This window comes from Tachyglossus aculeatus, chromosome 21 (assembly GCF_015852505.1).
Source record: "Tachyglossus aculeatus isolate mTacAcu1 chromosome 21, mTacAcu1.pri, whole genome shotgun sequence".
Taxonomy (NCBI): domain Eukaryota; kingdom Metazoa; phylum Chordata; class Mammalia; order Monotremata; family Tachyglossidae; genus Tachyglossus; species Tachyglossus aculeatus.
The window spans coordinates 26229134-26241422 of NC_052086.1; the positions used below are offsets into that span (position 1 = coordinate 26229134).

Here is a 12289-nt window from a genome sequence, read left to right on the forward strand (position 1 = left end):
AAGGTTTCCTTTTATCTTCTCTTTCTTTTCTCCCTTCTTCCCTTCTCCTTTTTGTGTCAATCCATCAGTGATATATATATCTCTTGAGCACTTATTGCGTGTAGAGCACTGTTTTCTCCATGCTGGAGAGAGTGTCCTTAGTTTGGCACACACAAGAGCGTTTTCCTTGTGGCGGTCACCTTTTCACCCAACTCTCTCCGTAATTACTTGTGCTTGCAGTGGCTGGGGATGGAGGGATGTGAGGAAAGGGAAGGACTCACAGTTTCAGCCCCGCAGGGAAGGATGACTCAGAATCAGTTGCAGTTTTTCTCTCCCCTGAAAACCCAACCTGTCTGTCTGTCCTTCTGCCCCGTATCTCATTTTATTACTCTATTTATTTATTTGTTTTACTTGTACATATCTATTCTATTTATTTTATTTTGTTAGCATGTTTGGTTTTGTTCTCTGTCTCCCCCTTTTAGACTGTGAGCCCACTGTTGGGTAGGGACAGTCTCTATATGTTGCCAACTTGTACTTCCCAAGCTCTTAGTACAGTGCTCTGCACACAGTAAGCACTCAATAAATACGATTGATTGATTCATTCACTCAGTCATTGTCGTATTTACTGAGCGCTTACTGTGTGCAGAGCACTGTACTAAGCGCTTGGGAAGTATCCCCTTCCTCCCAGGCTGCCGAAGTGGCAGGGCGACCCCCTCTCTGCATCTTATCCCCTAGTTTGTGCCGCGTTCCAGAGCCAGCATTTCTCTTGCTTTCCCTGGAAACGAATCTGGGAATGAAAATTTTTGCCGGAGGAAGTGTCGTTGCTACCCTCGAAGTAGTATTGAGGTTGATTTCTCCATTTTATCAGCCTTTCGCTTTCCCTCTGGACTGTGAGCTCGTTGTGGGCAGCAATGCGGCTGTTTGGTGTTATATTCTCTCCCAAGCGACAGTGCTGTGCACAGAGTAAGCGCTCCATCGATACGATTGATTGATTGAATGAATGAATAATCCACAAACTTTCTGTTCTCATTGCAGGGTGGAGTTTCAGAACAAGTTCTATGTCGGTGCAGGCAACAAGTTTATTCCTTTCTCTTTTAAGCTGATTTCCTTACATTTTAATAAAGTTGACATGGCCTGATTGGCCGCTGACACCATAAGCTTTTAGGGATATGGAGCCTTACGTTGTTGAATCTCACCTAGAATTTGTGGTATAAAAAGCTTCTCTTCCCCCCCACTGATAACAGCCAAATAATTCTATGGGATTTACCTCTCTCTCAAACACATTCATTGGCTACTGGGATATTTTGTAACCCAAGTTGCAAATTTTGTTACTTTCGTGGTGAACAAAATGTAAATTAGAGTTGTTTTGTGTTTATTTCTAAAACAGACGTCTGTCGTAATTGTCAGTAACATTAAGTTTTTCGTTCCACAAAGTATGTACAAATTTCCTCATCTACTCTCTTAACTGACATAATTGATCAGACACCTTAATTTTGGAGCAGTTAAAATTAAGATGTATTTTCCTTTAAGTACTTATAGTAATGGATGGCGAAAATATTACATTTATAAAACGTGCTGCCTTTTGCCAGTTGCGATGACTGTAGTATTATTAATAAACATATATTTTTTTACATTATGGGGCTAAAAGGAGATAAAGTAGCAACAGATTTCATTGTTGAAAGTGTTTTTTTTAATGTTTTAGTTTTTAAGGATCTGACCCAGTTGTCTTTCTCAAAAACCCTATAAATAGCTGAAGAGTGAGAATAAACTAGAGGGTGGGGTTCCAGAGAGAAACAGAATCAATTTAAGGAATTATGCACGTCATTTTATTGCGGTGACCAGTTTACCTGACGTTGAACCAAAGGCTTTGAAACTGAATGAAGGAAATGGTATAAAGTTGATTTTGTATATTTTTATAATAAAGTTTAAATTAAAATATTTTACCATAAATTGACATTTTGTGTCGCGAGAACAGCGTAAGCAATTTTACACGTTCTCTTTTATTATGCTTAATTCTAAGTAAAGGTCAAAGTACCGTATTTAGAGGTAATATTTTAAATTGACTTTTTTCAAGATAGCCATTAATTTAAAACGAACTTTCATCGTTAAGATACTAATTTATGGTCTTCCCTATAAATTTAGACCCGTTTATCCAACTAAAATTTAATTTCCCCAACTGCTGATTTCAAACCTATTTTGTATTAACGTGTTGTGTGATTTTTTTAATTTTGTTTTTCAATTCGTTTTCAGTGTTTTAGATGCCTTTCAAAATGAAACAAGTCAGGACATATTTCCATCTGCTTAAAATTTAAATTTTTTTGGTTTTCTTAGCAAATGATGTGTACTTTTGCAGTCCTTAACATAAGCTGACACATGTAATATTATACTCCTTTAACCTGTTTTGTAGGAGAGTAGCCGTCAGTTTTAGTTCATTACGAGATTAAGCCAGGACTAAATTTAAGGTCTTCAAGAGATTATTTTAAAATGAGATTTGATAAAAGATGTGAATATCGGAGAACTTAGTTTGTTGAACAGGTTTTGAGGATCTCTTTTGGTGTGTTTCCTGTTGATATAGAATGAAAAGTTTTCTAATAATGTGAATCATCTTTTCCTATGCAGACAGAAATGCTCAACGCAGGCTAATTTAAAAACTTATAAACAAGGAATTTAAGTTCTTGTTTTAGCTGTGTTCTCTCTTTATTTCCCCCTTAAAAATCCAGTGCTGGGAAATTACTACCATTCACTCACTGTTATGGATACTTAGGATCTTAAATCCTGAAAAATGCCATTGCACTTTACAGAGGGATAAAACATTTCAACTATCTCATGTGCCACTTTTAAAATTATACTGTACATAATATTTCCCAAGCAGGTCTACTAGGAAGTGAATACCTAGCCTAATTAAGATGAAAAGATAATTAAGGTTTGAAGAGTACACTTATTCAAAGACTTTGTGGTTCTGTATTTTGTAAAAATCTAGTACTAGGAAAAGAAGGGTTTTTTTACTCGAGTATTCATTTTCAATATGTTTCAGAAGAGAGATTCATATAATGAATGTCAAAATGTTATAGTTCAGGTGTCTGTTCACCTTCTCTTCTGCTACATCTTGCAAAACGGTAAAATTTTCAAGGGTTTCTTCAGAGAAGTTAACCCAACGGGTATATGTCCATTCTAAGTACAGTGCTGTGCACACAGTAAGCGCTCAATAAATACGATTGAATTAATTATGATTAACAAGTAAATCAGGTTGACCAAACAGATCGTTAGTCCACCAGAATGAAGGATAGCCTATGACTTGGTCACTGTAAAGGTAGAACCTCCGGCAGAGCGTAAAAGTTTCCAATTTTATTGGATTTTACTTCATCTTAGTTTCTATTAAGAAGGTATGACTATACCTAGACTCCTCCAAGACTTTCCTCTTAAACATGAAGCCAATTAAAAAAATACGTTCATCAGGAGAACATTTGTAATGATGATGATAATGATGATGGCATTTAAGTGCTTACTATGTGCAAAGCACTGTTGTAAGCGCTGGGGAGAATACAAGGTGATCAGGTTGTCCCACGTGGGACTCACAGTCTTCATCCCCATTTTACAGATGAGGTAACTGAGGCACAGAGAAGTTAAGTGACTTGCCCAAAGAGACACAGCTGACAAGTGTGATCAGGTTGACCCACATGGGACTCGCAGTTTTCATCCCCATTTTACAGATGAGGTAACTGAGGCACAGAGAAGTATAGTGACTTGCCCAAAGACACACAGCTGACAAATGTGATCAGGTTGTCCCACGTGGGACTTGCAGTTTTCATCCCCATTTTACAGATGAGGTAACTGAGGCACAGAGAAGCTAAGTGACTTGCCCAAAGAGACACAGCTGGCAAGCGGCAGAGCTGGGATTTGAACCCATGACCTCTGACTCCCAAGCCCGGCCTCTTTCCACTGAGCCACGCTGCTTCTCTATTTGTAGCCAAATACACTGCCACATGTCGGCTGTGTGACCTTGGGCAAGTCACTTAACTTCTCTGAGCCTCAGTTCCCTCACCTGTAAAATGGGGATTAAGGCTGTGAGCCCCACGTGGAACAACCTGATCACTTTGTATCCCCCCAAGCGCTTAGAACAGTGCTTTGCACATAGTAAGCGCTCAATAAATACGATTGATGATGATAGCGCTTAACAAATGCCAACATTATTGTTATTTATTGGATTCCAAAGCCATTAGGGTGATCTTGCAGTTACAGAAATACTAACCTCTCCGATTTTTCTTATCCTGCTGTCAGGAGAGATTTTAAAAAATGCAATTTGCAGGCCAAAGGACAGAGCCGTGCTTTCACGGGGACTCTCGTGAGGCTGAGCCATTAAAAGAAGTCAAAGCGTGGCCCACATTTAGTACCGGGACTGTGTAAAAATTGTCCTTTGACTGTCGGCGAGAGTGTATCGGCCGCACACTGACGAGCTCGTGTAGATTTGCACGTTGTCCGCAAACCTTTTCTGGCCCCTTGCCATCTGGGGTGAGCATTTGCTCAGACACAGTGGCTAAGAAGGGGCAGGGACGGCCTTGAACTCCGCGGATGTGTTTTGCAGCCGGGCCGTTCGGACCAAGCTCGAAAGCAAGTTTTTGAGAGAGATTGATTCTTGTCCAAGATGACTGTGGCACAGAAAACAGCTGTGGGAGAGATGGACTGGCCAGGAAACAAGTGGAATGCAGTCAGAGAAAACTGAAGACGCGCACCCTCCTGTGAGGATTCGTAAATTTAGTCATAAATAAATAATTTTTTACACAAACGTGGGCTTGCCTTTTCGTGACTGCTGCATCAGCCTCTTTGCTGATCCCCAAGAGACCCCTGTTTCTCCCCCAATGCATCATTTTTCTAAAATTTCCTCTGCACACAGCTCCCTACTCCTTGAAAACCTCTAGTCATTATTGATCATTCCTCTCCACGTTACTTACCCACATTATTCCCTCACTCCACCCCGGTCTTCACTCTTCATCCCTTTCAGGTTGACCTCCATTGAGGTCAACTTGACCTCAGTGCATTTCAAGTTGCTTCCTACGGGGAAGCAGCGTGGCTCAGTGGAAAAGAGCCCGGGCTTTGGAGTCAGAGGTGATGGGTTCAAATCCTGACTCCACCAACTGTCAGATGTGTGACTTTGGGCAAGTCACTTAACTTCTTTGGGCCTCAGTTCCCTCATCTGTAAAATGGGAATTAAGATTGCGAGCCCCCCATGGGACAACCTGATCACCTTGTAACCTCCCCAGTGCTTAGAACAGTTTTGCACATATGTATATATGTTTTATACATATTTATTACATATTTACACATTTTATACATATTTATTGCTCTTGTACATATCTATTCTATTTATTTTATTTTGTTAGTATGTTTGGTTTTGTTCTCTGTCTCCCCCTTTTAGACTGTGAGCCCACTGTTGGGTAGGGACTGTCTCTATATGTTGCCAATTTGTACTTCCCAAGCGCTTAGTACAGTGCTCTGCACATAGTAAGCGCTCAATAAATACGATTGATGATGATGATGATGAAGATTGCGAGCCCCCCATGGGACAACCTGATCACCTTGTAACCTCCCCAGTGCTTAGAACAGTTTTGCACATATGTATGTTTTATACATATTTATTACAGATTTACATATTTACACATTTTATACATATTTATTACTCTATTTTACTTGTACATATCTATTCTATTTATTTTATTTTGTTAGTATGTTTGGTTTTGTTCTCTGTCTCCCCCTTTTAGACTGTGAGCCCACTGTTGGGTAGGGACTGTCTCTATATGTTGCCAATTTATACTTCCCAAGCGCTTAGTACAGTGCTCTGCACATAGTAAGTGCTCAATAAATGCGATTGATGATGATGATGATGATAGTAAGCGCTTGATAAATGACATTATTATTATTATTACTACATCCTGTACCTTGGCCTCATCTGTCTTCCTCACCGCTCTCGCCCTCCTTTATGCCCGGAATTCCGGCCCCATTGGTTTCAGGAAGGCTTCAGCTTTCTCTGTCCTTAAAACTCCTTTGAAATCACATTTCTTCCAGGATGTCTTCCCCAATTAATTTCTCCTCTCCCCACTTTATCTTCCCAACTTCCAGTTGAGCATTTTGGAGTCACCTGATCACTTACCTACTCACAATCCTTTGAACACTTATGTATCTATCACTTCCTCTTATCTATAACTTGAATGTACGTCTCTTTACATACCTACATATGTATACATACATATATACATACCACAATTATTATTATTCCCCCACAACCAATCAATCCATCGATCAATCAACCGTATTTATTGAACGATTCCTATGTGCAGAGCACTGTACTATGCAGTTGGGAACAGAGTTGGTAGACACGTTCCCTGCCCACGACAAGCTAATGATCTAGAGGGAGAGACAGACATTAATAAAAAGTAAATTATAGGTATGTAAATGGGAAAACAGTGTGTGTTTAGGGGGAGGGGAGCTGGGATACACGGGGGTCTTATCCCTCAGAAATTAGACTTTTCCTTCCTTTTCTCTCCGAGTTTCCAGATCCTGTGGCTTAGGTGGTGGGTTTGGTTATTAATAATAATAATAATTGCGGTATTTGTTAAGCACATGCTCGATTACAAGCTTCTTGAAGGAAGGGATAGTATGTACAAATTGTTTCCCTTTTCCAAGCACTTAGTACCGTGCTATGTACACAGCAAGTGCTCAATAGATTAAATTGATTTTTCTCTGAGCCTTATAGGAAACCTTGCTTCTTGATCCCCTAAAAAGAAGTGCAAGTGCCCTGATTATTTTGTCTACGAGCTGTGCAATGGACAAATATCAGTTATATTGAACACCCACTTTCTAGACCGTGAGCTCGCTGTTGGGTAGGGACCGTCTCTTTTGTTGCCAACTTGTACTTCCTAAGCGCTTAGTACAGTGCTCTGCATAGAGTAAGCGCTCAATAAATATGAATAAATGAATGAATGAATGAAGATAGGGCAGGCAGGTAATTTGAATTGGGCCAGGAATCACTCCTTATCCCCAAAGCTATCCCTCAGCAGTACTCATAGTACAGCAGGAAAATCTCACTGCAGTAAGGAGATAAAACAGTGTGGCTCAGTGGAAAGAGCCTGGGCTTGGAAGTCAGAGGTCGAGGGTTCTAATCCCGCTCCGCCACTTATCAGCTGTGTGGCTTTGGGCAAATCACGCATGTCTGCTGTGTGACCTTGGGCAAGTCACTTAACTTCTCTGATCCTCAGTTATCTGTAAAATGGGGATGAAGACTGTGAGCCCCATGTGGGACAACTTGATCACCTTGTATCCTCCCCCAGCGCTTAGAACAGTGCTCTGCACATAGCGCTTAACAAATGTCTTTATTATTATTATTATTATTATCACTTCTCTGGGCCTCAGTTCCCTCCTCTAAAATGGGGATTAAGACTGTGAGCCCCATGTGGGACAACCTGATTACCTTTTATCTATGCCAGCGCTTAGTGCTTGGCACATAGTAAGTGCTTAACAAATACCATTATTATTATTATTATTATTAATTATTACAAAAGTCCCAGAGCTGACTTTTGTCTTTCTCTTCCCCCATCCTGTTGTCCTCTCTTTTCCCCACTTTTTAAATTTGGTGGTGGTGGGGGGTATTTAAGTGCTTTCTATGTGCAGAATACTGTAGTTAGTACTTCATTCATATTTATTACTCTATTTCTTTTACTTGTACGTATCTATTCTATTTATTTTATTTTGTTAGTATGTTTGGTTTTGTTCTCTGTCTCCCCCTTTTAGACTGTGAGCCCACTGTTGGGTAGGGACCGTCTCTATATGTTGCCAACTTGTACTTCCCAAGCGCTTAGTACAGTGCTCTGCACACAGTAAGCACTCAATAAATACAGTTGATTGATTGAATCAGAAGGTCAAGTGCTCTTATCCCGGCTCAACCACTTGTCTGCTGTATGACCTTGGACAGGTCACTTCACTTCTCTGTGCCTCAGTTCCCTCATCTCTAAAATGGGGATCGAGACTGTGAGTCCCACATGGGACAGGGACTGTATCCGACCCTATTGGCTTGTATCCACTCAAGCGCTCAAAACAGTGCCCGACTCAGAACTTAATAAATACCACTATTATTATTACAGTGTAACAGACCTATGTCCCACATGGGACTCGCGGGCTCAATTCCCCTTTTACAGATGAGGTAAGTGAGGCCCAGAGAAGTGGAGTGAATTGCCCAAGGTCACATAGCAGACAAGTGGCAGAGCCGGGATTAGAACCCAGGTCCTCGATTTACAGGCCTTTCCATTAGGCCGTACTGCTCATTCATTCATTCAATCGTATTTATTGAGCGCTTACTGTATGCAGAGCACTGTACTAAGCGCGTGGGAAGTACAAGTTGGCAACATATAGAGACGATCCCTACCCAACAGCGGGCTCACAGTCTAGAAGGGGGAGACAGAAAACAAAACATAGTTAACAAAATAGAATAAATAGAATATGTTCAAATAAAATAAATAAATAGAATAGAAGCAGCGTGGCTCAGTGGAAAGAGCCCGGGCTTTGGAATCAGAGGTCATGGGTTCAAATCCCGCCTCCACCCTGTCAGCTGTGTGACTTTGGGCAAGTGACTTAACTTCTCTGTGCCTCAATTACCTCATCCGTAAAATGGGGATTAAGACTGTAAGCCCCCTGTGGGACAACCAGATCACCCTGTAACCTCCCCAGCGCTTAGAATAGTGCTTTGCACATAGTAAGCGCTTGATAAATGCCATTATTATTATTATTAATAAACATGTACAAATAAAATAAATAAGTAGAGTAATAAATATGTGCAAATATATATACATATATACAGGTGCTGTGGGGAAGGGAAGGTATTATTATTATTATTTTCTGGGCCTCTGACCTCAAGCGCTTAGAACAGTGCTTTGCACGTACTAAGCGCTTAATAAAATGCCATTATCATTATTATTAAAATGAGAATTGAGTCTGTCAGCCCCACGTGGGACAACCTGATGACCTTGCGTCCCCCCCCAGCGCTTAGTACAGTGCTCGGCACATAGTAAGGGCTTAACAAATACCATCGAGTGCTCGGTCCAGTGCTCTGCACACAGTAAGCGCTCAAGCTTTACTCATTCATTCAATCAATCAATCAATCGTATTTATTGAGCGCTTACTATGTGCAGAGCACTGTACTAAGCGCTTGGGAAGGACAAATTGGCAACATATAGAGACAGTCCCTACCCAACAGTGGGCTCACAGTCTAAAAGGGGGAGACAGAGAACAGAACCAAACATACCAACAAAATAAAATAAGTAGGATAGAAATGTACAAGTAAAATAAATAAATAAATAGAGTAATAAATATGTACAACCATATATACATATATTCAGTTCATTCAGTTCATTTTTTAGACCGTGAGCCCACTGTTGGGTAGGGACTGTCTCTATATGTTGCCAATTTGTACTTCCCAAGCGCTTAGTACAGTGCTCTGCACAGAGTAAGCGCTCAATAAATACGATTGATGATGATGATGATTGAGTGAATGTTGGTGAAGAGTTCGAGGTGTCCTTCCGCCGCGGTGCAACGGCCGGCGGAGGGAGGGGCCGCTGGTTGCCAGGGACGCGAGGGGCGGGGCCAACGGTTGCTAGGGAGGTTGCTAGGGAGATGCAGGGCCGTGGCCCTTGGTTGCTAAGGAGGGGCGGGACCCCTCGTTCATTCATTCAATCGTATTTATTGAGCGCTTACCGTGTGCAGAGCACTGGACTAAGCGCTTGGGAAGGACAAATTGGCAACATATAGAGACGGTCCCTACCCAACAGTGGGCTCACAGTCTAGAAAAAATCGGCAGGATTCGAACCTGCGCGGGGAAACCCCCATGGATTTCTAGTCCATCGCCTTAATCACTCAACACGACGTTCGTTCATTCATTCATTCATTTATTCATTCATTCATTCAATCGTATTTATCTAGCGCTTACTGTGTGCAGAGCCCTGGACTAAGCGCTTGGGAAGTCCAAGTTGGCAACATCTAGAGACGGTCCCTACCCAACAGTGGGCTCACAGTCTAGAAGGGGGAGACAGAGAACAAAACCAAAACATAATTCATTCATTCATTCATTCATTCATTCATATTTATCTAGCGCTTACTGTGTGCAGAGCACTGGACTAAGCGCTTGGGAAGTCCAAGTTGGCAACATCTAGAGACAGTCCCTCCCCAACAGTGGGCTCACAGTCTAGAAGGGGGAGACAGACAACAAAACCAAACATTTTTCATTCATTCATTCATTCATTCATTCATTCATTCATTCATATTTAGCGCTTACTGTGTGCAGAGCCCTGGACTAAGCGCTTGGGAAGTCCAAGTTGGCAACATCTAGAGACGGTCCCTACCCAACAGTGGGCTCACAGTCTAGAAGGGGGAGACAGAGAACAAAACAAAACATATTTCATTCATTCATTCATTCATTCATATTTATCTAGTGCTTACTGTGTGCAGAGCACTGGACTAGGGGGAGACAGACAACAAAACAAAACATATTTCATTCATTCATTCATATTTATCTAGCGCTTACTGTGTGCAGAGCACTGGACTAAGCGCTTGGGAAGTCCAAGTTGGCAACATCTAGAGACGGTCCCTACCCAACAGTGGGCTCACAGTCTAAAAGGGGGAGACAGAGAACAAAACCAAACATATTTCATTCATTCATTCATTCATTCATATTTAGCGCTTACTGTGTGCAGAGCACTGGACTAAGCGCTTGGGAAGTCCAAGTTGGCAACATCTAGAGACGGTCCCTACCCAACAGCGGGCTCACCGGCTAGAAGGGGAGACAGACAACAAAACAAAACATATTAACAGAATAAAATAAATAGAATAAATATGTACAAGTAAAATAAACAGTCTAGAAGGGGGAGGGTTTCTAGGGAGGGGCGGGGCCGGGCCATTTGGTTGCTAGGGATGGGAGGGGCCCCAATTAGGAGAAGCAGCTTGGCTCAGTGGAAAGAGCCCGGGCTTTGGAGTCAGAGGTCAGACTCTGACCCCCTTCCTTCCTCTCCCCCTCCACTTCCTCTCCATCCCCCCCGCGTTTAGACTGTGAGCCCACTGTTGGGTAGGGACCGTCTCTAGATGTTGCCAACTTGGACTTCCCAAGCGCTTAGCACAGTGCTCTGCAACACAGCAAGCGCTCAATAAATTCGATTGGTTGATTACCTCCTTCCCTTCCCCACAGCACCTGTATATATGTATATATGTTTGTACGGATTTATTACTCTATTTTACTTGTACATATTTATTCTATTCATTTTATTCTGTTAATATGTTTTGTTTTATTGTCTGTCTCCCCCTTCTAGACTGTGAGCCCGCTGTTGGGTAGGGGCCGTCTCTAGATGTTGCCAACTTGGACTTCCCAAGCGCTTAGCACAGTGCTCTGCAACACAGCAAGCGCTCAATAAATTCGATTGGTTGATTACCTCCTTCCCTTCCCCACAGCACCTGTATATATGTGTATATGTTTGTACGGATTTATTACTCTATTTTACTTGTACATATTTATTCTATTCATTTTATTCTGTTAATATGTTTTGTTTTATTGTCTGTCTCCCCCTTCTAGACTGTGAGCCCGCTGTTGGGTAGGGGCCGTCTCTAGATGTTGCCAACTTGGACTTCCCAAGCGCTTAGCACAGTGCTCTGCACACAGTAAGCACTCAATAAATACGATTGATTGATTGATTACCCCCTTTCCTTCCCCACAGCACCTGTATATATGTATATATGTTTGTACGGATTTATTACTCTATTTTACTTGTACATATTCTATTTATTATATTCTGTTAATATGTTTTGTTATATTGTCTGTCTCCCCCTTGTAGACTGTGAGCCCGCTGTTGGGTGGGGACCGTCTCTAGATGTTGCCAACTTGGACTTCCCAAGCGCTTAGCACAGTGCTCTGCACACAGCAAGCGCTCAATAAATACGATTGGTTGATTGATTGATTGAGGGGCCGCTGGTTGCTAGGAAAGCAGCTAGAGAAGCAGCGTGGCTCAGTGGAAAGAGCCCGGGCTTTGGAGTCAGAGGTCATGGGTTCAAATCCCGGCTCCCCCCCCCCTTGTCAGCTGTGTGACTTCAGGCAAGTCACCTAGCTTCTCTGTGCCTCAGTTACCTCATCTGTAAAATGGGGTTGACTGTGAGCCCCCCGTGGGACAACCTGATCACCTTGTAACCTCCCCAGCGCTTAGAACAGTGCTTTGCACATAGTAAGCGCTTAATCAATGCCATCATTATTATTATTATTATTATTATTATTATTAGGCAGGGGAGG

At 42.0% G+C, this 12289-nt stretch overlaps 1 protein-coding gene across 1 annotated transcript in view; it reads left to right on the plus strand.

Moving 5' to 3' along the window:
• ATP6V0A2 (ATPase H+ transporting V0 subunit a2) overlaps positions 1 to 2654 on the plus strand; it is a 61179-nt gene extending 58525 nt beyond the window's left edge. Inside the window, exon 20 of the mRNA XM_038762403.1 lies at positions 1015 to 2654. Coding sequence (XP_038618331.1) covers positions 1015 to 1117 — 103 coding nt within the window. The 3' untranslated portion in view covers positions 1118 to 2654. The remainder of the gene's footprint in view (positions 1 to 1014) is intronic.
• The last annotated feature ends 9635 nt before the right edge of the window (positions 2655 to 12289 follow it).